This window comes from Anser anser, assembly GCF_964211835.1.
Source record: "Anser anser genome assembly, chromosome: 10".
Classification (NCBI taxonomy): Eukaryota; Metazoa; Chordata; class Aves; order Anseriformes; family Anatidae; genus Anser; species Anser anser.
The window spans coordinates 17,766,817-17,793,558 of NC_139730.1; the positions used below are offsets into that span (position 1 = coordinate 17,766,817).

General features: G+C 42.3%; 2 protein-coding genes across 11 annotated transcripts in view; one reads left to right on the forward strand and one right to left on the reverse strand.

Moving 5' to 3' along the window:
* The window catches only part of MYO1E (myosin IE), a 166,155-nt gene that overhangs the window by 52,954 nt on the left and 86,459 nt on the right, over positions 1-26,742 (forward strand). The window contains exons 1-4 of one of the 7 annotated variants that reach the window (XM_083851096.1): positions 18,520-18,659; positions 19,570-19,693; positions 20,685-20,749; positions 21,234-21,334. In XM_083851096.1, coding sequence (XP_083707222.1) covers positions 20,716-20,749; positions 21,234-21,334 — 135 coding nt within the window. In that variant the 5' untranslated portion in view covers positions 18,520-18,659; positions 19,570-19,693; positions 20,685-20,715. Of the gene's footprint in view, positions 1-18,519; positions 18,660-19,569; positions 19,694-20,684; positions 20,750-21,233; positions 21,335-24,179; positions 24,280-24,536; positions 24,822-24,859; positions 25,055-26,742 lie in introns of those variants that run through there. The other 6 variants (XM_083851098.1, XM_083851097.1, XM_083851102.1 and 3 more) reach the window with 6 other exon arrangements.
* FAM81A (family with sequence similarity 81 member A) lies at positions 1,182-18,370 on the reverse strand. 4 transcript variants are annotated; one of them, XR_014588847.1, is made up of 11 exons: positions 18,186-18,367; positions 16,625-17,022; positions 15,210-15,275; positions 13,675-13,948; positions 12,813-12,931; positions 5,956-6,085; positions 4,683-4,789; positions 4,265-4,400; positions 3,719-3,914; positions 3,045-3,300; positions 1,182-1,869 (listed from the first exon to the last, which is right to left on the reverse strand). XR_014588847.1 is itself a non-coding variant. In XM_083851177.1 (10 exons), the coding sequence occupies exons 3-10, from the start codon at positions 15,254-15,256 to the stop codon at positions 3,161-3,163; spliced, it is 1,149 nt and encodes a 382-aa protein (XP_083707303.1). In that variant the 5' UTR covers positions 15,257-15,275; positions 16,625-17,018; positions 18,186-18,370; the 3' UTR covers positions 1,182-3,160. The 4 variants fall into 4 exon arrangements, 3 of the variants coding, with proteins under 3 accessions (XP_083707303.1, XP_083707302.1, XP_083707304.1); XM_083851177.1 differs by having other exon boundaries at positions 1,182-3,300; positions 16,625-17,018; positions 18,186-18,370; XM_083851176.1 differs by having other exon boundaries at positions 1,182-3,300; positions 18,186-18,370.

Sequence of the window (26,742 nt, forward strand, 5' to 3'; positions counted from 1 at the left end):
TAGTGACAGGATGAGGGGGAATGGGCTAAAGTTGCGCCAGGGGAGGTTTAGGTTGGATGTTAGGAAGAACTTCTTTACTGAAAGGGTTGTTAGGCATTGGGATAGGCTGCCCAGGGAAGTGGTTGAGTCACTATCCCTGGAGGTCTTTAAAAGACGCTTAGACGTTGAGCTTAGTGATACGGTTTAGTGAAGGACTTGTTAGTGTTAGGTCAGAGGTTGCACTAGGTGATCTTGGAGGTCTCTTCCAACCTAGACGATTCTGTGATTCTGTGATTACCTCCCATTTTATGGAAGTTGGGATCATAGTCAAGTAAGTGGAACAAACCAATGTCCAGCAAAGGCTATTTCAGTTTAAAGGAGCAAGAGTTAAGGAGCAGTTTTTCCTTCGGGGTAATAGAGATTCAACATAACCTTGAAAATTACCCAGACTAACACTGCCTCTTCTCACTACATTTCTTTTCTCCCTTTGTGGAGAGAAAAGGCAGCCCAGTTTGGTGCTGTAAAGATAGTGACTCCTGGAGGTACTAACATAAGTACTTATGTTGAGTGGAGAAAATATTACTTCAACAATCAGAAGCCCTCTGCATTCCTGAAGGAATGAAATTAGCACTCCTAACACAAAGGAATGTCAGTGGAGACCAACATGGAAAGGAAAAATAAAGGGGCAGCTCCACTTTCAAGCACAGGTATGTCCTTCTGTTTAGTTTTGCAGGATCTGTGCAGGTCAGTGTTTAGAACTGGTTTCTGCTTTTTAAAATCAAGCTTTCCTAGAACACAGTATCCATAATACTGTCCTCCTGACTTCATAGTTATTCCCCTGGGGGCAGGCTGTTTCTGCCTGATGAGAGGCTTTTGCTATACAATTTTAGAAGATAGAAAGATGTAGGGACTCTAATTCTACGTTGAAGAACTCAGCTGTTATTTACCAGAGACAAACACTCCCTGACAGAAGGTGCAGTCAAGATTTTGTAGGCCTAGTCTGTGCAGAGAACTTCCTCCAATAGCACTTCTTTGTAATTGGAACACATTGCTTGATAGGAGCTCACATTTCAATGTTGTTGTGTGTGTTTTGTTTTGTTCTGGTTTGGTTATTTACCTTAGCTGAAATTTAGGGAAAACAGCAGAAGTAGAATTAGCTAGAATGTTCTACATTTTTTTTATATGTGATGAATCACACAAGATTTTACAAGAGAAACATTTTATTAGTCATACATAAACTGTTTCTCTGTAAACTCTTCCATATTTACAAGACTCTCTCAGGTACAGATTTGCAATTACAGAAGAAAAAGTGAGTTTTTGTTCATCTCTTTTTGCTTCCTTGTGTGTTCAAGGTGTGTGTCTGTTTGTTTACAAAACACCAGTGATAGCTTTTCCACTGTAGTTGGCTAAGTATTTAAGAACAGATGAGAATACAGAAATGAAGAAAGAATGAAGTATTAAGACAATTCCTAAAGCGTATCTGCAAGCATTTCATTGTGTCCCTTTAGAGAACTGGGCTTACCTTTTAGCTGCCATTGTAAATATACTCCATAGCATGTGGATGATACAAAACAGGAATAACAGAGGCAGTATTGTTATCAGAGAGCACTAGAAGCCAGAGTTGCAAAAAGCTCAGGTATCTTTGATGCATTAAAATACTTTCAACTATATAGGAAGTAAATATCAACTTAGGCACTAATCCTGTAAAGACATGTATATTTTCCTGTTTTTACACCATACGCTGTCCTACTTAATGCACATATGTTTTTGGAGCATTTTTTTAATATGTTGACTGTGTGGGCCAAACCTTGTTTCATGGATGTGATGAGACGTTTGCCACTGGTTGTCCAAACAGGAATATGGTTTTGAAATATTGGCTAAAAGAAAGGCCTGTTAAAGACAATGGAAAGATATTGTATCAACTTGTACAAGTTGGCAGTAACACTTGTACAAATTAATGGTATTTTTGCACATGAAGTACTGTTTACTGTATAAATTAATAGGATACTGGATGAAGCCTGTTATTCTTCATGACTGCTTAATCCTGCGTGATTTGAAAACATAAGCAATAACAAGCTCTGAATGAAGATAAAGAATCAAAATATATTTTTTCCCATCTAGATTAATATGCTGCATGGGTGCTCATTTTCAGCGTGTAAACTATTACGGGAATGGAAATAAGCACCATTATTATTTGGAAATACCATGAATTACCAGTTCGAACCTACTAAATTATTAAAATCTACTTAAATTTGAAGAGTTAGTTGTTTTACTTCAATAGAAATTGCTAAGCAGATCATAAACTGCATTTTATTTTACACAAAATTCTCCAGACTTTATCTCCAGATCGTCACTTTTTCTTTTGTTTTCAAACCTTTCAAAGTTCATAGTAATATAATGAAACAAGTCACAGGAACACATGCCCAGCTTATAAAATACTGTATATAAATCTTTTACCTTGTCTCAAGTCTACTTGGTTATTCATTTAAAAAGGTCACAATACATAAGATCACAAGTTGTTTCTTATATTGTTCATGAATCATCTTAGTCTACAACTACATTATATAATACTATTTAGTTTCCACACACACGCGTACGCACGCACACAGGATATTTGCACAGCTAAACAAAAGTTTTCTGACAGTATCTAAGTTTTGAAAATTGGTCTGTGTGGTGCCAATTCTGTCTCCTCAGGGAGTCAGTAGTAGAGAAGGTCACTGCAAAAATGTGTGGTGACTTCAAACATAGTAATTTGTATCAAGGTGGAGAACCTTGCCGAACTGATAATAAACAAGTTATACCAACTTCTTATTTAAAAAAGAATATATCGAGATGCTTATACATATAAGCATATAACTGCCAGGTCAAGCCTACAAAACTGGGGAGCATTGAAATGCCTTTAGCAAATTAGGTGCCAGTTTCACCAATATATTACTCTAGTTTTATGTTGGTAATCTCCTGAGAGCAACTAGAGCAGTGCAGTGGTAAATCAGCACCTCAGCCCATAAAAGCTTCTTGTCAGTTGATCTATTAAAAGCTTGCATTTACCACTTAAACATACAAACCTGTGCAACAGCAGCATGTCCTTCGGTACATACATTACATTTGGATTACAGACTGGAACAAGATTATAGTCTGCCTATTAGCCAGGGAAATATTCATCTCAAACAAAATCTTGCAGTCACGGTCCAGCCTCTCCCCATGCTGGAATCTCCTGCTTCATTTGGTGGATCTGCTTCTGTAGTTCATCTCTGTCAAGCTTCATTTTCGCTTCTAGAACTTGCCGTAGAGACCCAATGCTCTCATAGATAGCTGCAAACCCTAATTGCACATGAGAATTGAATTAGTTTATAATATAAAGAAATAGAGTATGATGTAGTTAATATCAGAATATGCCTCCTACCATAACACTCAATTTTACACTAGAAAGATAGCAAAAGTTCTGAAGAAAATTAAGACTTTAATTATGCTGGTGTGCTGATGGCAATAATGCCCCTGATTGCAGCCAAACTGTGCTTATGTACATTCTGGGGAGCACTTCTAAGCTATTAAGATGTCACCTCTTGTTTCTGTGAGCTTCACACTTAGTGAAAGCCCTTTTAAATGGAACAGATGCAACCACTACATTTGGCCCCGGTGTCTTTAAAATACTTTAGTACAAAGACATTTTGAAGAGTATTAAAGGTCAGTCATTGTTACTGCAATTCAGAAGAAAGATCTTGATTGATTATAGTCCTACCAGCATTAACTTCAGCTTTCATTTCTTTTATGTCTTCATTAATCTCATTTTGAAGTTTGCCAATGCGAATATTTATCTTTTCTTCAGTCTGTTGTGCTTCATGTGCTTCCATGGTTATCTTCTGTATTTCTTCTATTTTGTCAATTTTCTCTGACATTTGGTTGAATTTCATCTCTATAGCTCTTTCACTCATTTCCTGGAGCCAGGAAAAATAACTTTAATGGTTTCTTTTGTATATGAAACTAGAGTGGTGTTTCCCAGATATGCAATAGGTATTGATTAATCATCTTTTCTTATGTGGAATTTAAAGGCGTAAGGAATTAAAATTTATTTTAGAAAACACGTTAAACTGACTTGATAGTAGGCTAAAATACTGACGTTTTTAAAGTGGTCAGATTTATTTCAAGACTCTCAGGCCGTGGGAATGCTATGCTTGACATCAGTGAAAAGAGTTCTACAAATATTGGTGAGGTCTGAAAGTCCCAGTTACTCATAATGCTTTTGAATAGTTCCTGAGAAGTATTAGGAGACTCTAATGAAACTTACCGTGGTTTCCTTAAAAGTCAATGAGAGTTGGTCCAGCTTTTGCACAAGTTCTTTTTCAATCCTTTCATGTTCCTGTTCCAACCAGCTGCGTGCAGACAAAATCTGGCTGCTGAGTTCCTCAATAGCGTTTTTTAATCTAAAAGTATGATACGAATTAGGAGATAAAAAGAGCAGAATTTTCAGTCATTCAGCAGCATTTTTTTATGATGATCACAAAAATTTAATGATAATTACTCTATTCTTGACACCCTATAAAGGCAAATCTTCAAGCTTTAAGGCTACTAAATGGGACAAGGCAGGCAACATCCTTTTGGAAAATAGTGAAAACAAAACAGAAGTATTTTTATGAAATGTCACAATGCTTTGCGGCACTGAAAACAATGGGATCGGCTCTCCGGGCCGGTGGCAGTTCACTCACTTGGTGTCCAGCAGGTGGAGCTGCTGCGTGCTCTCCTTGTAGGCAACCTTCAGCTTTGCTTCTTGCTGCATTATTGACTGCTCCACTCTGCTCAGGAGATGAGAAATCTGAAACAGAATTCAGAATTTACTACTTTTCAACAGCATTTCGCCACAGTCTCATTTGGGACGTTTTTTGTGTCAGTAGAAGAGCTGTATTGCTGATGTTTCCAAAATCATTGAGTTTCTGCATTTTACTTTCTCATGAAAAGTATATTGTCTCACAAGACAAAAGTAGGAACACTATGAAAGCTATAATTCCTTCAGCCACAAATAAAGTGAACAGTCTTGCCTTGAAAGCATCGTCCTGCTCTGAGGCAGCTGGATTTACACAATCCATACATCACCAGGTGTCAATTATGCAGACCCTCCACCGCGACTGGGTGACAGTCTTCAGCACTTCTCGTGTAATACCTACTGCAGTGATACAAGTGCTGGATTTAACTGGGGATCGGTTATTGCTAACATAAAGTATTTCTCACAAAAGCAGTCGTGGCAGTACAAAACATACTGTTCTGTTTACAAGATTCATGACAATATATTCCTGGCATGCTGAGTGTTCTGAGAAAAGTGAAGTGAATTTTAGCCATTTACCTACCACAAAGTGAAGGTGCAAAATATTGTTGTTACCTAAGAAAATGAGAAGGGTTTGAGACAGAGTTATGAAGAACCCTTTTTTGCAATGTCTCGAGACTCTGCTTCTATTTAGTGCTCAATTCCATTCTCATACCCAATGGGAGAGAAAGCCAACAGATAGGTTAAGGGATTCTTAGAGCCACAAAACAGCTTTGTTTTGCTGACCTTCAAAAATAGTGTTCAAATGTATACAAAATAATTTTGGGAAGGCCAAAACATACAGGGTAAACTGAAGCTTGCATTGTTACGGTGGTTTTGTAGAACATCCATGTCTCCTTAACATTCTGACCTCGAGAAACTGTTCACATCAGCAGTCACTGATGGTGGTTCATTCCTGGAGACTTTGTAGGTACCTTTAAACACTAGGACCTTCTGTACAGCATACAAAAGGCAACAATTTATGGACTTTTTTTCCAGTTAGACCAATACAGTAATGTAGCTATGTAGCAATATTCAATCTAATAAGGACTGTGAGCAGATATAACTCTCCATCTTTAAATCTCTGAACTCCCAAGAAAATAATTAACAGTAATGGTGTGTGTTTGAATTAGACTATAATTCTTACCCATACATGGATCACTCGGGTCTAAATACTGTACCTGTATTTCTGCCTCTTTGATTTTAGATTCTAAGATCAGCTTAGAGGTGTGTTGGTCTTTACTTAGGCTCTGAAGTCTTTCATATGTAATTTTATGTTCTGCAGACAGTCTGGCTAACCCGGCATCACACCTGTTTGAATAAATAAATACCAAAGCAACAGCTGAATAGAACATAAGGTCCAGGCTTTTAAAAATATCCATTTTAGACTGGGTATTTCTGTGAAAGTGATGTCTGTCTAGCAAAACATTGTCCTATGAGGCTGTAAGAATGCTGATATATCTCACAGTAGCCATCAAACTGCTCCTGAATGGGAATAGAAGTTAAATAGTCTACCAAACACCTGATGCACTCGTTTTCTTGGCTCTGGCATAATATGGGTAGACTGTGTTGTTATCAGAGTTGGGGTAATCACATTACAATTTCAAAGATATGCAGGATTTCAATGTGTCATACTTTTGTCATATTCCAGCAGACATCTGTCATGGCCTGTAAGATTTGGCCTATATAGTTAGAGGCCTAACTAATTGAAGATGACTTTTCCATTACTGTAGCTGTGCTCCTCTGAGTCTTACATTCTTATTTTTATTTTCTTTTGCAAAATAATAGTACACAATCTATGTAGTAAGCAATGTGGGGAAAAGTTATGGTTTAGTTAATACAGTCTGTATTTAGGTAAAGCTGTCATTTAAAGCCATGCCAATTTTGTCTTGCTAAAGACTACAAAATGCAGTACTGGCACATAATAATTACTTTCCTTTCTTCACGTTGGAACATTTCTCAGTGCTGTAACATTTTAAGGGCAAATGTGCTATAGAATACATGCATTTCCTACAACATTTCAAAAATATTTTAATCAGGTGGATTTCATCTACAGTAATACAATAAGAACATTAACTGAGCTGTACAAATACAAGTACTGTAATTTCAGGAGTAAGACCCCTGCAAAGTATCAGTCGTGTATATATATATATATATTTTAGATGTATAATAATCAAAGTTACTAAATTTGATCTCTGAAACTGATGAAGAACAGACAGCAGTTACAATTTAAAGGGGAAAAAGGCAGTAAAATGGGACAAACTATGGCAGGTTAAGTCATTATGCAAAGCCATGACACATTTTAACTTCTTTTAACTCATGTTTCAGTTGGAAAGCTTTCACTTCAAAATGTGCTTTCATCACCTTGGTTACAGTAACAACTGTTACTATAAATATGACAGTACAATTTCAATATAAAAATAATAAATAAAGCAAAATATCACAAATTAGAAAACTTGTAGAAAGTAATTTATAGTTGAGCAGTTCAGCATAACAAGATTGATTAGTAATATCTATAGAAAGAGCAGAATAGCACACAGCAGTGAATTGCAGGTCTTAGAATCAGGTAGTTCCAGCAGTTCCTTTAGAAAGGCAAGAGAAGACAAATCTATTCACCAAAAGCCTGTGAACTCAAAAAATAAAAATAAAAATTATTAAAAAAAAGTCTTGTTTTTCTGAGGCATTACAGAAAATATAAAAAGCAACAGCTTTGAAACTACTGTACCAAAAGCAAAGAGTAGGCATCTGTAATTGCTTTTAAGGCAAATTAGTATTATGGATTTAATCATAGGGCGTCTCTTCTTTGTGGAACTGGGTTACATGATCAAAAGGGTCATGTAATTGTACGGTAACTGAAAATTTAAAAATTCTGACTGTTAATTTAGTGTCAATCTGGTGTGTATTAATTGTATTATTTAATATTTCTACAGGTATACTATAATTAGCACCCTTTTAAAACAAAAGTTGGAATACATTTTAAATATCAATGTAGTTATGGAATGCACTTCATTTTTATCCTGGGATATTTTTTAAAACAATATTCTCAGTGTTTAAGTGGTCAAAGCAGTCTCTTTGCTATATGTGTTGTACATAATGCCAAACACCGGATTAGTTTTTACCTGCAAAAGAACAGTAGTATGCTACATACATGGAATGAGATCCTGATACCAGTTATGTGAGTATATATTTTGAGTTTAAAACTTATAACAAATAATTTTAGTTGATGCTTCCACTAGCCTCCAAATAGTGCAGAGAAAAACTAAACAGTACGAAGATGAACATACAGAAAACCATGGTCTTTCCAACACTTTTGATTTAGGTTTCCTCCTGCACGATGGATGGGAAGAAAATTGGTAATCTAAAAAAAAATGGTTCATTATAGTTTGGAATTTTTCTTTGTTTACAGATAAGAGGCACATTACAATACCTGCTCGATTTTCCATATCTCAGAAAGCTCTGACTTCTTTATAGATTCATGTTAAAATTACAATAAATCCTTCTTTAAAGTACAATTTAAATCCAATGTTCAGAAATATTTAATATAATTAATAGTAAGATCAGACTATAGATGAAGCCAATGGATAGAAAGACAAAAGTTGAAATCAACTTTTGAGGTCTGGTCATCTTAAAAGCCCAAGGAAAAAAATGAGAAATAGATTAAGATTTATAGGAAGAATACTAATTTAAAAACGTAAGAGCTGAGGATAAGGATATAAAAAAATTGATTTGAAAAAATAGCTATGCTTCCAGCTTACGCAACACCTAAGATTTTATAGAAAACCATTTTGTACAAAGAAATGCACAACAAAAAGCTCTTCATGCTTAGAATGAAGAGAGTAGGCCATACCAACTATTCACAGCAGTTTTTCATGCTGCAGTTGCACACATGCACTGTTGAAATTTGGGCCAAAGATGCACTAGGATGAGTTTGTTGTACTGTTATTTGACTTTGGAGGACATTTTCTAAAAGTTATGATTACCAAACTGTGTACTTAAATGAAATTAGTATAGGAAGAGTAAATGGAGAGAAGACTTTGTAGTACCAAGCATTCTGAGTTTCAGAATCCGGTATAAATCAAAAAAAAAAATTGTAATATTTGATAAAACCAGTGAAATTATCAAATAGTCATTTGATAATCTTTTGATTATCAAATCAAAATTATCATTTGATAATCTTATTTGATAATAAGTCTTCCAAATGTTAGTAAGCAAAAGCGGTAGTTCCTTTTCTGGCACACTGAAGAATATTTTAATTGCCTTTCGTCTCTAAGAAATCAAATTGCAATGGCTGTTCTATGCAGTATCATCAATGACTAGAAAAAGCTGAGAACTATGCCAATACTCTGCAACAGGATGCTATAAAGTTATGCTAAAATGGCATGCACAGGTTGGTAACGTTCTTTTTTTTTTTTTTTTTTAATAATTGGAGATGTTTTGATTAAAATATCAATGCTTCAGTGAAAAACAGGTAGCTGTAAGAGAGGTAGTGAAAAAAACAAGTTGATGCATCCAGGGGATCCACTGGGCCAGAACAGCAGAGCTAGTAGATACTACATGGCCTGCACCTGGGAGGCCAGATCAGTCTTCCCTGTATGTCTTGTACACCACCAGTAGACAGAGTGCAGCAGATTTATTTTACTTACAGGGATCATAAATGCAGTGCATCCCAGATGCATCAGACTCATTTTCTACTCAGTGTAGGAAAATCTGCCTACATATTTTAAGTCCAGGGCATCTGAAATGAGTCAGATCTATAATGTATATAAAAATCAACTATATATGCTTAGTAGGCGCAATGTGAACACGTGTTAATTGCTATTTCTCTGGAGTTTTCAGGAGAGGGCGACCTCTAGAGACAGCAACTGCTCTTGTTCTGACAAGGCTGCTGTATTTAAACTTCCCAGACAAGTAGTCATAGTCCACAAAACATTCTGTAAATAAATGATAAGGCAGCACTCGTGAATTTTATGGTCTTATGAATTTATCACTAGAAATAAACATGGTAAAGCTGTGTTATATAAAACTAGCAACATCAGGGACAGGAGGCTGGACTAATGGATCTATCAGTATCTATCTAGTTTCCTGTTCAGTGTGTCACTGCTTTTAATAGAGGTAAATTCTGTCTTAATAATAATGCTGATTCTTAGGAATATGGGCAGCATTATTCGTGTTGAACCCTGTAATGATGCTTTACAAATTCATCAATAATTCTTAATGAAAAATGGCCCAGAGACATGACCTGCTCTGTGGGTTCCATCCTCTCCTGCTAGGGCTATGAGCTGATGCTGTGATGCAGGTGAGCTCAGCCCTGAGGTCTCCCCGAGTCACACGCCTCCGGAGCTGTGGGGTGTTTGGAGCTGTGCCTCTCAAGTGCACGTGCATGTAGGGATCCCTGTTCTCACCGCTAAAAGCAGCAACCCTCAAGAATTAATGAGACAGTTGTTCAATGATATATTGACATGTTACAGAACAGTTGGTGTTAGGAAATAAATAGTACTCTCTCCAATACTGAAGTTGAATAGGATATTTAGTATGCATGTAATTACTGGCTTTGAAATTTGGCCAGGATCCTGAGACTGACAGGAAAATCCTTACAGGATCCAAAGGCTCAGACACAGGTGATTTACCATCACTCAGCATATACAAACTGAGTCACAGCAATAGCCCACGTGTATTCTTCTAGCCTAGAGCAAATGTGATGTACTTTGAGTTAAATTAGCCTACTGTCACTACAGCCTGAGCTGCACACAGCACCCTGGCTGTGGCTGAGAGCAGAGGTTAGCTGATGGACCCGAGCTGGTAACCCACAGTAGCTTCAACATGTTTCTAAGGTTTCACTCTCTGAATTCATGTGAGAGCTAGTAAGACCAGATGCTGAAGTAAAATTATATTAGGCGAGTTTGGCTTATTTTATGTAATGTATTGGCTAGAGTAATCAGGAAATATTTATGCAAGGGAAAGTTTCTGGTAAGTATCTGTATAGCACAACAAACAGCAATTTTGATCATAATCTCCAGGAATACCATAATAATTATTCACAGGAACACAGGAGTTTGAAGTAGAATATGTTTGTAGATGAAGGAAAATAACCTTCTCTCGTGGACCACTGCTTTAACTTGATTTCTGGTGAAAGGGAAGCTTATTTTCTTCTGCACATAGAGAAAATTTAGGTTATAATACTGAGTAGAAGGTAACAGTTAAAAGACAAACTAATTCTCTTGTGGTAATGAATACAAATTTCCAACGTTCATTGTTCATGCTGACATAAGGGCAGATAGGTATAATCTCTTAAAATAATCAGATAGATTGCAACCCAGGCAGAATAAAAGGGAGTTGCCCTAAGTAAATAAAGGAAGAAATCCTGGCAAAGACTGAGCTAGTCCACCACCGCTCCCCATACCAAGTACTCAGTCAGGCAGCGCCCCATGGAGAAGCTCATGTTGGCACATGTTTATTCATGTGAGTTCTCTACTGAAACTAAAGGCACTTTACTTTGCTGCACAAGCTGTCAGTAACTGTGTTGCTCCAGATAAGGACAAGTCTTATGATGTAGTGGGATCTCAAAGTGGACATTTTATATAAAAAGCAGGAAGATCCAAGCATGTACATGTGCCACATCCATCCTCATGGGCCACAAAGATGACCAGAGAGCTGGAGCTGGGGTTGTTCAGCCTAGAGAAGAGAAGGCTCCAGGGAGAGCTTATAGCAGCCTTCCATTACCTAAAGGGGGCTGCAGGAAAGCTGGGGAGGGACTCAGGGGGTGTAGTGATAGGAGAAGAGGTGATGACTTTAAACTAAAAGATGGGAGATTCAGATCAGGTATTAGGAAGAAATTCTTCCTTCAGAGGGCGGTGAGGCACTGGCCCAGGCTGCCCAGGGAAGCCGTGGCTGCCCCATCCCTGGCAGTGCTCAGGGCCAGGCTGGATGGGGCTTTGGGCAGCCTGGGCTGGTGGGAGATGTCCCTGCCCATGGCAGTGGGGTGGAACCAGATGATCTTTAAGGTCCCTTCCAACCCAAGCCATTCTACGATGATTCTATAAAATTTCTCAGAGAACAATATATATTTCAATCAGTTTTTCATTTGACAAAATGAGTTTGTCTAGTTTGTTCCTGTTTACTAAAGAATAACTTTAGTAAAGCATAACTTTTTTAAAAAGTTACATAACGAGTATTTAAACCTCTCTAAAGTATTCTTTACAAAATGGGCTAAGTTACTGTGGAAACTTGAAACAATCAAAGAATTCATGAGAAAATGTTACTTCAAGGAAAATCCCTCCCTGGATATCTTTGTAGGCTGTTATCACTAAATCAGCTGAAGGAGAAGAAAAAATAAAAGTTACCTGTACAATATAGATAATAGGTCAAATTCAGAACAAGTGTAATTCCAGTGAAGTTATTAGCCAGGATATTTTAGGACAGATTTGGTCCTTTTTCTGTAGTTGTACAAAACCGTTTTTTATGTTCCACTTCACAGACACTGAAACAAATGTTGTTGTACTTTGGTTTGTAAATGTGTCAGCGATGGCACAACCTGAAGTCTGTGTTGTTGCACAACTGTAGCCTGTAAAAACTCAATTGTTTTATAGCTTTCTGTTCCTTACATGCCAGGTAGCCTATGTAGATTTTAATATGGTTAACCAATAATTTAATGCACATATTTCTACCTCTAACATATATGCAAAAATGTGCATCTACTAAGTTCTTTACAAGTGCAGATTATACCATACCTCCTTTATAGTAATTGTGCTAATTAGTCTTAAAGTCTAACCATAATTCTTTTTAAAACTGAACTGTATCCAGATTCCTATGGAATTTGAGGTCATTTGTTAAAAACAAATTTGGGGAATTAAGGGTCATGTTGTTAAGTTTAATATGTAATACTGGAATGCAAAGGATTATTATTCATTTTCTGGAAAACACCAAGCAAAATTATCCTGGGAATTTTGCCAAAGTTCAGCCCATTAGCATTTACATTCATATTTCAAGATTAAAGCAACATTAGCTAGTCCCCAAAATATACTTTCATATTGGCATTTACCTTGCCACTCTTCCCCGAAGATCTCCTAAACCAGAAAGCTGCCGCATTTCCAGACTCTTTAGGGTAGAATTTGTTCCATAGCTGAGATTGTCTCTGACACGTATCTGTTCCTGCAGCATCTACAAAGTATTCATATGCAAATACAAATTCAGAATGTTACATTTAATGTACATTTAAAATGTCATTCATTATTTTTCAGTATTTCAGTAAAAAGAGATACATTTTATCATGCCTTTAATAAAAGATTCATCTCATATATACTAGAAGAGGTACCTCTAGGTCACTTCTTATTCGTACTGTCCTTACCATAATCTGTATAAAGCAGAACTTGACAATGGAATAAAGTTCTAAATATTAACGTTTATCCATCAGTTTTTCCCACCACGCCCATGTTGCTCATTGAGCAGAGGTCATGTATCTGCGTATGATTAGGTCAGAAAAATGAGCAGTTGGGTTTGGCTACTTAGTGTTGTCAGCGAGTCAGAAATAAAAGAAAGTTTATTACAGACCTAAGGCACTTCCTAGTGTTTATTCGGCACAGCCTTTGGACTGAAGTTGAGCTGGGTATTAGTGTCACGTTAATTCATTTTTTTCAAGGTTTTCCAGTGTTGCTTTTGAAAGCAAACTTATTAGTACCACAAAGGTTTCTGTGTTTATATGCTAATATCCTGTACTATTTTCATAGCCGCTGAAGGAACTGCATGATTTGCAAACAGTGTTTCAAGTTATAAAAACAATTTATAAGCTTACAGAATCTTCAGACCTTGTCTGAACTTTCTCATCCTGTGGTAAACTTTGTTATTAAATGAGAAGGACTAAGTAGCTGAAACAGTGTTAGTCCTGTGAAAAATTCCTAACATACCTCAATGTCCCGATTAAGCTGCCTCACTATTGCAGTTATGTTTCGGATATGTTCTTCTAAGAGTTGCCTAGCCAACCGATCGCCCCCCCCTTTGTTCTGCATTCTGTGCAGAGTGGAAACAATGTCCTCCTTAATGCGAAAAGCGTGCTCCACGAGCGCTGCCGTGGTTTTCTCATGGCTTAGGATTCTGTCTTCCAGCTGATCCACAAGGCTTGCAGATGCCAGCGGGACCGCTGTCAACGCCTGGCTATGCAGCGGTATGTTTCGAACCCGTCTAGTGAAGAAGAATATTCAGATATTATTAAGGTCTCACACAAAACTGGCAGTACTGGGGAGAAGCACCAAAAGACTTACAGAGAGGGCACACTGCTGCAAATAAACAGATGCTGCTTGCTACTGCATCTATCTGTCCTGTAGAAAGGCAAGTTAGGCTCTTTTTCCTACTCTTTAAGGAAGCTTACAAGGCATAGGATCTTAAGAAGAGAACATTAGCATTATAAAAAGTAACAATTCAGAACTATAATTGGAATAAGAACACAAACCCAGATGCTCTTACTGAGTTTCAGAAGTAATGTTACTTGTCTCTACAGCTTTCATCTTTCTTCAGGCTTAATCAAAGCAGAAACTGTAGAAGGTAGATATTGCAAACTAAACAAGACCAGACCAAGATTAAAAAGGAGCAGCTTGTGTACTTTCCTTCTTGCAGTCTATACAGCTATCTTCTAATACTGTACAAAAGCTTGTCCTCCCACAAATGGGACAGGAGCATATGCAGGTGTAAAAAGTGAGGAGAGATCAAAGTTATGACAAGCTTCTCAGTCTCAGAAGCCAAATTAAAAAAAAAAAAAACAAACAACACACACCTTATATTTAGGTCTAGATTTTTCAAGAGCTCTGCGTTATGTAGCTTCCATGAACAAGCAATGGTAGCTCATGGATGCTCAAAGTAAAAGAAATAAATAAAAAATTGACTGCATAGACTGTGGATGCATGTAATCATTTCCTGATGCTATGTTCTGTAAAGAGTAAAGAAAATTTTCAGAAGCATAAGTTGAACCCCCCTCAAAAGAGGAGTTGTTATTCTTTTTTTTTTTTTTTTTGGAACTCTGTTAGTTACTGTGTATTGTCCATGTTGTTTCCTGTTAATGAACCAACCTGACAATTTACTTTCACCCTTATAACACTGATAGAGATGTACAAGGACTCTAACAAAGGTGAGATCTGTCCTTGAGTTTTCATACTTATTCCGTATTTAGAAGGCTTTGGCTTAAGTATAGCGTTCTTGGACTTCTAGTCAGTTACAGTTTAAGCTATTTAATTTTGTTCAGAAAGGGTTAAGTAAAAGCTGAGTAAGGAATTGTGATATGGGCCATGATTTGCATGAGTCTAGGGTATTTCATTTTGCTTTGCATATAAAATGCCGAAGTTCCATGTTACAGCGTTACTATAACTAGACAATTAAGAGAGAATTAAGAGAGACATATACTCGACAATATGAAGATTTTTTATTTTTTTTTTTTACATTCCATCTGTACCTTTCAGAATGGGCAAGAGTTGGGAAGATCGGGCTTCGCTGGGCCATTTTCTGGTCAATAATTTGTCTGTTGAAAAAGTACACATTGAATTATTTAATAGTTTATATCTGGCATGAAATGATTCAATGCTTCTGCTTTAAGTGAACCTTCAAGAAGAGTTTAAGATTACGCTGACAGGTCTGATCTTGGAGCTTAAATATTGCTTATGGAATAGATGCATTTAAAAATTGATATAAAGGAACAAAAGAATGCAAACTAAAACCTGATAGGAAGTATTTTTATAGTGAAAACAGTATTCTAGAAAAGGGCAGGGTTGACAACTTCACAACCGAAATCTGCTTGTGACCCACAGAACTGGTTTGGCAGGACAGAGGCAAACAAACTTCTTGACCCAAATACGTCTACTGATCTCAGACAGCATCAATTAGCAAATACAAAAGTGAGATATGTGGGATTATAGTAAAGCTTAAGAATGCATTGGCTAGAGAATGAAATGAAAGTATTTCATGACAGCAAGTTACTGGGGATAATGTATTTTTCAGGTAATCTAAATAGAATGTTAGAGATCAGTATGGTTTAGCAAAAATGTGTATTTTACCCATTTGTTCTCAAATCTAAAAGAGTACACTATGTAGTAAATTCTTATGTAGGAAGACTATACGTTTTGTTCTTAGTTTTTAGATATAGCGAGCCAGACTGTGACAGACATTGCAGCAGAGTAGCTCTGGTAATAGCTTCAAAAAGACATTTTCGATATCTTACTGTGAGATCAGTACCTGGCACAGTAGCTTTCCTCTGGTTACAGAAATTAAAACAATAAAAAAGCAGTAGCCTCAATCAAATCCAAGTGTTCCACCCCATATGAAACAAACACACATTTTAACCTACAAAGATGGCAGCAGTGAGCATGGCTATCCTATTGGAAGCCTGAGCCTGAATTCCTTGGGAACCTAAAATGCTCACTGAAAACAAAAGGCTTACATATGAAGAGAATTTTGCAATTGCTGATGAAACCTGGTGCAATATGCTGTACAAACAGAAAGAGGAAAACAGGGTTATTGAAACAAAATTGTAAAATTTTGACTGTAAAGAAGTGATAGGAGTGTCCGCTGAGATTTCAAAATGCCAAGCATGTTTGTGCTTTAGAAACTTATGAAAGCACTGCCTAAAAACAGAGCAAACATTGTCACAGTATGTGTGTTCTATTTATAGCACAGTGCTTCAGAAACTACAAATTAGAAAAAAAAATAGTTTTAAGAGAGTCTGGGTTGCTGAGCAGCAGTGACACTAGTCTGCAATTCCAAAGGTCTGATGTTAATTCCTTGCGCAACCTCTGATCCTGATGGCTGTGGACGTTATTTCCATGCCTAATGACTCGAATTCTCTATATGGAAAACAGAAATAATGGTACCTACCTCTTCGTTTAAGCTCTTACATGCCTGCAAGTAACAAGCCCTGAATAAGAGCTGGGTATCATTATGATGACTGAGGCATTGGGAATTCTGCACAGCCACTGAATGTCCAGTCCTGCAGTCTGCTCCTCGCACACGTGGTTCCCCACGTTTTTTCAAATGGTGCCGCTGTCCCTGGGGAGCCCCTCCTGGCTGTCCCGGGGGGCTGTACAGCTGCCTGGTGGTGCCCGAGGCCGTGGTAGGCCGGAGCTCATTTACTCCCGGTGCTCTGCGCCGTACCACAGTTTAATGATCTTGATGCAGCGAAGCATTTGAACGTGCAATTTAACTATGAACACAGGAATATCCCACAGATTAGAGAGTGGAGCTATGCATCACTGAGGCAAAACACTGGATTCTACCTAAAAAAAAAAAAAAAGCATTAAAGTCTGTACATCTAGCAATATCTTAGTAAAATACTCCTTATAAAAACAGCCAAATAAAAAGTCCTTAACTCAAGTGTTTTCTTCTTATGGCCTTCATATCAACATATGGCCTTAATATCAACTGAAAAACATTTTTGGAGTAGAATAAGCATAGGATTGCTTGAAAATTTTGTTTTCTACCAGACTACAGCTAAATGCAAGTGTCTGGAGAAATTGTGCACATGAAACAAAAGGCACATGGATGGACTTCTCGTTCTTTTAATTTAAGCACGTCACTCATCACTGAAATCCCTCCTAATCAATTACCAGATGACTTGACCTGATGCAGCATCCCGCAGGGCTCTGTGGTAAGGTCTTGTTCAGCAGCTGCACAGAGCTCCACTGCACTTGTGAGGTGCGTGCAGCAGTCAGGAACACCTGGGTGTCAGGACTGATGACGGATTCCCTCTTGCTCAGTGTATTTAACAAACGCCCATTTAGCCTAATCAATATCAAATACAAGAAAAAATAAGGTGTTCTAATGTCGAGAATCGGAGGAGTGCAATGTTACGTAGCTCCAGATTTAACGGTGCTGCGCTGAGATAACATAGATACCAGTCGAAACACTGGCTTCGTGTGTTTAAGTGTTGTTCTAAGCGGTGGTGTCTCCAGCTTGATATTGCTATGGCAATTTAAACCGTGCTATATTAGCGCAGTAAATTTAGAGTGATCTATTTAATTTACCAAGTGTTCCGGCTGCGCTCGTCACATTGACAGGACAAAGATATTACCGGCGCCAAGCGGCACGCCTGACGGCACGCAGAAATAGCCCTGCCCTCGTTGGTCTGGGCAGCTGTCCCGTGCAGACCCGAGCCACTTGGTCACCGTTTCCCGAAGTCGCCAGCACCCCTTGCAGGAGCTGGAGGGCTCAGGCGACCCTGCCCCTCCCGGCAGGCCGGGGCCGCTCCCGGGGCCGCGCCCCGGCTTGGGGCTGGCCGCCCTGCCCCGCGGCCGTGCGCCTCGCCGCACCTCGGGGGGAGCCTCGGCGGGTCCGGGGGGCTCCGCCCGGCGCGGGGGCGGGCAGGGACAGGGGCAGCCCGCGGGCCCGGCGCGGCGCTGCTCGGCCGGAGGGGTCGCGGGGAGCGGGGGCCGGGACTCACCACTGCGGCGGGACGGGGCCGCCCGCCTCTCCTCCCCGGCATCCCCGCGGCCGGCAGAGCCCCGCTCCTCGGTGCGCTGCGTGCCTGCGCGGCTGGGTGCCCGCCCGCGGGCCGCCCGCCCGTCCGCCCGCCCGTCCGCCCGTCCTCCCGTCCGCCCGCCCGCCGTTGGCGCGGAGCGGGGCGCAGGAGCGGCGCGGGCCTTGGCGCAGGCCGCGCTGCGGGAGCTGCCGCCGTTGCCAGGACGCCGTCACCATGGGAACGGCGCGGCGGGGGCGCGGTGCCGCAGCCGGGGCAGCGCCGCGGGGCCCCGGGCCGCGAAGCCCAGCGCCGGGCGGGGACGGGGGGCTCCGGGCGGGGCGCGGCGCCTCCCCGCCGTGCCGCTCGGCGTCCCGCAGCCGGGGGAGCGCCCCGCCCGGGCCGCGCTGCCAGCCCGTGCCGCCCGCCGGGCCCCGGTGCGGCCTTGGGCGGGCAGAGGTGAGTGGAACCGGAGCGGCGCTTGGTGCGCAGATGGGCGCTGGGACAGCGGGCTGGCTCCCGTGCGGGGTAAAACAGCCCCCCCCCCCTCCCCTTACTGGTGCCTTATCGACCCATTTATTTTAAAGTAGTTCTCACAAGAGAGGATCGAGCGAGAAACAAAACGTGCCACAGATGCTTTCAAAATGGGGCAGTAACCCGCCTGGTGTCACAGGACTATAGGGTGACTAAGGCTAGAGGGACCCCCATTTATCCAACCACTGGCACTATGCAAGGTCATCAGCTAGGCCAGCCAAAGTCCCTCAGGGTTTCACACGGCCTGCTCTCGCTGAAAGCCTCCAAGGACGGAGACCGCACGGTCTCTCTGAGCAGTTGATGGGGGGAGACATTTTCCTTACACCCAGTCTGAACCTCCCTTGTTTCAGTTTATGTTATCGCCCTCCCACTGTGCATTGCTGTGAAGAACTTGGCTTTGTCATCCTGATGGCCTCCTCATCAGGGGGGCTTCTGGTGGGTCCCCCAAAGTCTGCCTCCACCTGGCACACGAACCCCTCTCACCAGGCCTCCAGCCCCCAGTCCTTGTGATCCTCTGCTGAGCTTGCTCGGGTTTGTTAATGTGCACAGGTGTGTTCCTTCACCTACTGGTGCCTCAACTAAGTTCATGCACAGGTGTGGTTTTCACACACCTGTTTTGGGATTCTTATTGTTAAAGAACTGCTTGGATAGTTAGTGTTTTCTAGTATAGATATGGCTGCAGGAGGTGGGCTTAAAAGCAAATTGTTATTTGAAGCAAATTGATTAAGGTTATTTTATTTTAAAAACAGATCAACATTTATATTTCCTGTTGTAGCCTTGCAATTAATGTTAAACCGATGCACAGACTCACTCTCAGCCTGCGTTCTCCCTTCAGGCCTTCGCTCTGGTAACAGTGTTTACCCCAGCGGGCTCTGGGAGGTGTGATGGTCATGCTGAAATGTTTGTCTGTTCTTACACTCGTCCCTAGATGTTCATACAGGCCAAAACAGAACGTTAAGGTGAGTGATGTTTGGTTTGACCCATGTAGATATTCTGTTCAGCTTGTGTTACCAGAAATCATTGGTTTTGTACTTATATTGCTCCCTTGATGTTTCTAACTGAAGCAGTACTAAACTGTTGTATTTGATATAATTGTATCTTCAGTATAGTTGATAATAAACAGATTTATTTTCTTTAAGGTAAATTCAGATTGCTTTCCCTATCAAGGCACAGCAGTAACAATAATTTTCATTTATATAGACTGCTCAACTGTCTCACTCATGTGGAGCCCCATTCTGAGTAATCATAGAATTACAGAATGTAGTAATTTAAGTTTGAAGGGACCTCAGGAGGTAATCTGGTCCAACTCCCCACTCAAAGAGGGGTTAATATTGATGCTAGATCAGGTTGCTCATCCAAACATAAAGTTTTTATCGTAAAAACTTCTGTAGAGTTTCAATAAATCTTCCTCTGAGGAAAAAATATAATCCTTGTATTTTTGTTGATGTGATCCCACATAGCTTAACTGAAGCCACAGGAATACAGGAGACAAAACTTCTCGGTTGCTAAGTCCTTGTGGAGTTCTTCCATATCTATAGCAGCCTTAAGAATAACAACGTTATTCATACATTTCGGTTTGCAGTTGGAGAAGAACTCAACACTGTGTATTTGGAGCATCTCAAGTGTGAGGCTTCTCTTAATCAGATCCAGAGTAAAAGAGCCACATGTATTCCTCAGAAAAACAGGGGGTGAAGAAGGCTGTTGACTTTGTTACGGTACATTTACTCTAGTGATATTTTAGACGAACATGTTAGTAAGAATTTTTCCTGAACAGGTATGCTTCTCTAATTAAAGGCCAGCAAAAGGGAGGAAGGGAGGAGAGTCTTGTTAGATATAGAGAAAGGGAGTAAGAAAGAGTTAAACTGATTGTACTGTCATCCAACATGGAGATCCTGTCCTAATCATTGATTTCACCGCATTTAAAGTCATAAACTTCTGGTTTTGTTCTAGATATATAATTTAATTTCTCCCTGCATTTCGCATGAAGAAACTGCTGAATCCTTACTTTATTTTCTGTAAGTAGGATTCTACATTCACTGTGTGTAACTGCGGGCAGAATGTAACCATCTGCATTTTAGCATTTAGAAAATGTTAAGATTACTGAAGTGTACGTTTATTCTTTGGAAAGTAGATACAGCAAAGATATCTGCACTGAATTTTTAAAATGACCTTAATTTAATACCATTTGCTTTTCTGTGATACAAATCCTTCATCTTTCTAAGAAATACTAGATTGTGTGGTTTTCTAACTGAAAGTATGATATTTTGTTAAGGGTATTAAGCCTTATTTTAGTGGCCTTCAGGCATTAGTTAAATGATTAATGAAATGATTGTGATCAACAGAACACAAATATGTGGCTTGGAAAACTTATTCTAAATGTATTTCCTGAGTAAGAGAAAAGCAGTAATGCTTTTTTTTTTTTTCTTTGCTGCCTGTTTTAGCCAATTAAAAATCAGTCAGGGCAGTGCCTATTTCATTAAAATTTCTAATCTTTTCCAGATTCACTGACTGCTCATAAGAGTTACTTCTTTCTGAAGCCGCAGTACATTCTTTTTAGAATGAAGAGCACGGGACGATTGTATTCTGTGGTGTTTCCAGAGGTAAGTGATACGGTATTTTTGAAGACAGTTTAGTCTTTATGCATTTTAGCACCAGCCTGATTCCTGTTCTGTGCTGGCTCAGTCAACCAGGCTGTGGGTAGGTAGAAACGTGTGGGTTACCAGCTGCACGATGGAGGAGGCAACAGCTTCTCTCTTTGTGGCACTGACTGGTGCAGTGCAGGCTCCAAATGGCATGATGGCAAAGAGGCTGTATTGGCTCCATCGGCACTATGCCTGTAGCCCTGAAACAAGTCCCTTATTCTAAGTCAATCAACCTACTCAGGCACTGAAATGAAACTTGAGCTTAAATGTCCCCCTGAAGCTTAGCAATAGCGATCAATATCAGGAAGATCAAGCACTGCAACTGCTTGCATCCAAAAAATATCCTCAAGATAGTTTTTGATGTTACCACTTCCTTGCGTGAAATAGTATTACTAACCAAACACAACACTGTCAGACAATATATGCATGAATGAGCTTGCTGAAAAAAAAATGATGAAAGTTCTTGATGCAGGGAATTCTTGCATCTTTTCAAATTAGGTCTTTTATAGGTAACCTGTCAATATGAATTTCATGATATAAATGTCACCACTTCTAAATTTTGTGCGTCATTTTAAATGTACACAGATTTCTTTTTTTTACTCTGCTGGAGCTCCTTAAGATGAAAATGTGGGTTCTGCCTTCCTCAGAGATGACTGTTACACATGATTAGCTGGAGGAGCTCAGGCATGCAGAACATTTAGGCACACCACCACTCACATTGGAAGGGAAATGCCTTCCCCTGCTTCTGAGCATGGATGTTGAATAAGTATCATTCACTTAATATAGTCAGCTTGGGAATTCGATGTTTACCATTAAAATAAGCAGAAGTAAACCACTATGTTTAAAAGCATGAAAAGACTTTATTGTGAGTTAGACTGCTTGGTACACACTGTGCAAAGATTAGTACAGAGGCAGAGCACAGATGCTTTCGGCCCTAAATTTTTTTGTTGAATGTCATCTTGTAGTCCATCTAGAGTAGATGGACCCTAGTAGCACATGTAAAATGCAGGGAAGTTGGGACTAGTTTCTCTATTAGCTATGCAGTGCAAATGCACTTTTTTAATCTTTTTCCACAACCTGAGTTCTCTGCTTTTTTTGTAGCTTGTTATAAAGTTGTTTGTATGTATGTAAACGCATATACATGTAAAGATATGTGTCTTAGGAAAGTGAACCTAGGCATTAAGAAAGATCCACATCCAAAGCAAATAAAAAACCTATAAAACCTATGGAGATTCTCTTTGTCGTGTCTGTCCTCTATGTGCTGTGTGGGTTCTTTACAAGTTTTCTCTGTTTTTCATCTTAGACTTACAAATTTCTGTAATGTTTCAATTTTTAAATGAAATATTAGGCAAACTGTTTTTGTCCTAGTACAATGCAACTGCTGTTACCTTCTGTTGGGAATTGAAGCGTGGAACTCTGTTCCTGCTTGGTTTCTGCTCACTTTTCAGATATATTTGTGTTTTAATGGTAGTTGCAGATCATGTTTACCACGCAGCTACTTTCTCAATGAAAATATTCCCTTCCCCCTCATATTGATATCAATTATGTCTAAGCAATCTGGTAAGGAAATGCCCAGCTTTCCATGATCACAGCGTAGCCCAGTTGAGCTGAGAAGGTGCTCTGATCCTCTTTAAAACAGCGGAGGAAGCGTATACAAGGAGGCCGTTCTGCTTCATCCAAACACCACAGTCTGTGGGACCAAAGAGGGGCCAGGTACACAGCGTAAGTTTTGTCCCCTTCCTGCGTTGAACACACCGGGGGGGCTGAATTTGTAACGCTTGACCAAGTGCTGGAGGTGTGCAGAGCAGCACGCAGGTGCTGCAGCCAGACCCACCGAGGCACTCGCAGCTGTGCGGGGCGGCACGGCCCTGCTGGGGCGCGCAGCCAGCGCCTGGCCCGGAGCAGGCTCTGCTCTGCGAGGCAGCAGTGGGGCCGCTCGCGGCTCGTCTCCGGGTGCTTTTGGAAGCCGGTCTTTGGCTGTGAGAATAAGCAGTCAGTTCTGAGGAAAGGTGTTCTGGACAGAACCTCCTTACTTTTTCTTGACAGCTGCACTTCTGTTTGATTAGAGCTTAACCAGAAACCTGTAGCGTGGAGTGAGAGGGGAAAGGTGCCCGCTGGGCGTGCTTCCAGGGCGGCTCGGAAGCGCTGTCAGTGCCCGAGGAGGGGGCTGACGGTGCCGGTGCGGCGGGGTTACGTGTAGCGGGAGCGGCGTTCGGGGACCGGCTGAGGTCGGAACCGAGGCCTGCAGCGTGGGGAGGGAGGGAGGGAGGCTGCGGGCAGGGCCGCGCCGGGTTACCGGGTTACGTTACCGGGTTACGTTACCGGGTTACCGGCCCGTCCCCTCACGGGGCTCGGTCCCCGGAGCGGCACGCACCGGCCGCGGGCCCGTGCAGCCGCCGCTCTCCTCCGGGCGGCGGGCAGCGAGCCGCTGCGAGCCGCGGGGCCGGGCGGGCCGAGGGGCGCCGCGGCCCGGGAGCGGAGCGGCAGCAGCGGCAGGCGCTGGGGCGGGGGCCCGCGGGGCGCGGGCGGCGCCGGGATTCCCTCCGGGAATGACGGGCGGGCGGCGCGCGGCGATTGGCTGCGCCGCGGAGACTTCGCCATTTATGGACACAGCGCCCGCGCGGCCGGCGTGGGGCACCCGTTGCTACGCGCTGCCCGCCGCCGGCGCGCGCCCGCACCCTGCCCCCGCCGGCGCGAGCCCCAGCGCTCGCGGGGCCGCCCCGCCCCGCCCCAGCAGCGAGCCGCGAGCTGCGCGCGCGGGAGGGGAGGGGAGGGGAAGGGAGGGGAGGGCGGGCTCGCTGCTGCTGCCTGCCGCCCGCCCCCTGCCTCCTGCGGCCGGGCCGGCGCTCAGCGGAGCCTCAGCGGAGCCCCGGGCAGCGCAGCAGCGCGGAGCAGCCGCGATGGTAGGCGCGGGGACGGAGGGGAGCTGGCCCGGGGGCTGCAGCCCGGGCGGCGGGGAGCGGGGGGGGGCGAGGGTCCGGGAGACGGAGCGCGGAGCGAGCGGAGGGGCCGGGGTCGGGGCCGTCCCCGCTCGCTGCCGGGGGGAGCGCGGCGGCCGCACCTGAGGCGAGGCCGGCGGCGGCTTCGTCCCGCGGCGCCGGGAGCCGCGGCCGGCGGCGTGCCGAGGGGTGACACGGCCGGCGGGACGCGGGCAGGGCGGGAGGGGCTTGGCCCCGGCCCCGGCGAGCCGCGCTGGGACGCGCCGTGAGCTCCCACCCGGCCCGGCCTCGCGGCTGGCTCCGGGCGCTGGTGGCGCTGGGCTCTGCCGGCCCGGCCGCGGCTCCCCCCGAGCCCCTCGCGCAGCTCCTGGCGCCCGGAGGCACCTGCGCCTGCCCCGAGCCCCGCGCGATCGGGAGCCGGCGGGGGGGTGGCCGCTGGGTTGGCTTTTGTCGTGAAGTAAAGCGCTGCAGGGGCTATGGAGCCGAGGTTTCCGCCACACCGCCGGGTAACGAATCCCCCCACCCCTCGCGGCGCTCGTTTGGGAGCGAGTAATGCTGGGTGGGATTAGCCCATGTGCTCCCAGTGAGCTGGGTGTTTAACCAGGTGATTCAAATCAGTCGTTAGTAAGTAACCTTTGCTCCTCAGCGTGCCTTACCTCATGGATACCTGTGGCACTTGTGGACTTCCTGGTAGGAACTGAGTATCGTTCCCTGGGCTGCTGATAATCTGTCCAGGCAGGTAGGAGCCGCAGCACAGGTCACGCAGAGATGTCTGCCTGTGATCAGCCTGTCTGCAGCCAAACTGCAGCGGGTGCCATTAATTCCTTTCTAATGAAGGGCTTTAATCAAAGTATAGCTCTCGTAAATGCATGCAAATAAGTGGTAACACACTCAACAAATGTTACTTTATCAAACTGAGAGAATTAGTTTAGATATCTTCTAATTAGAAGATATTCTCTTCTACGAACTACGCAGGCAGTTTTTGCCTGGCTCGTGAACAGTACTTTTATGGTTCTCCCTAAGCAATCATTACAATCAAGCCAGAAAAGATTGATGTTTTTAAAAGCACTGCTTTTTCTAAGACCTATACCCAAACAATTGTTTGATAATCCATTAGCAGGTGGTGTTTTATAACGTAGCTGGCAGAAGGACTGTCTGACAGGATTTCTAATGGCTGCTTATGAACATGAATCACACTGCTGTCCTGTAACTTTGCACTCTTTTCTGTGCTGTATAAAAAAATAATAATAATAATAATAATGTTGTTTCTCTTATTTTTGCCTTGACAATTTTGATTTGTGTGGAGGGGAAGAAGTTACCACTGACATCAGTGGCAGTTATTTCACGTGGTGATTTTCAGGCAGTTTGATAGAGCAGAGTACGCAAAGGTGGTGACCCCAGTGCAAATGTTCCTTCTCTTTCAGCCTCTGCCATTGCGCATTGCCCTCCTTGGGTCTGCTGGCAAGACTGCAGTTGTATGCAGCTTAGCTATGTGCATGCACTTTTTTGCTGGTTTATTTTTAAGCCAGGTCAATATCTATATCCGGTTAACAGTGTGGTTTCAGGAGGAGTTCTGCAGTCATGGAATGGGTGAGCTGTTTTGTGACCGTACACTGCAACATGACGTGGGAATGAGAAAGAATGGGGCAAAACTGTGTTAAAGCTGACAGCATTAAGGAACATTGATAACGGTTGGGATTTTTATCTTGAAATGCATTCCTTTTATTTATTTTTTACTTTTTTATATATATTTTTTTTTAATTCAGAATCATAGAATGCTTTGAGTTGGAGGGGACCTTAAAGATCACCCGGTTGCATCCCCCTGCCATGGGCAGGGAAATCTCCCACCAGCCCAGGCTGCCCAAAGCCCCATTCAGCCTGGCCCTGAGCACTGCCAGGGATGGGGCAGCCACAGCTTCCCTGGGCAGCCTGGGCTAGGGCCTCACCACCCTCTGAGTGAAGAAACTAGAACCTCCAATGGTTTATCTGTAACTTCAAAAATCTATATTGTGCTAAGCATAAAGTTGTCTCAGTTCAGTCATGGACTAGATCCTTAATATTTGGGAAACCTCTCAACAAACCTCAGCTGAAACTTTCTTGAAATGGCACATAAGATCAGGTGAACTTTCTGCGGCTTTTGCTTTTATGCTGTGAATTTGGAATTACTTTCACTTGACCGTCACAGTGCAATTAGATAGTTCATGCTGTTGCATCGGAGAGCCTACCAGAGGATCTTATTTCAAGTTGCACAGAGAATCTGAATTGTGCTACAAAAATATTTTTTTAAAAGTCCTGTCATAATGTGTTTTAAGGTCTGATCTTAAACATTGCACTTAAAGTAGTTCCGTAGCTTTCAATGATGGACTATTCCCACGAGTACTGCCATCTGGCCCTGGCTTTCTCAAGGGTAAGACGTTGGACACTAAT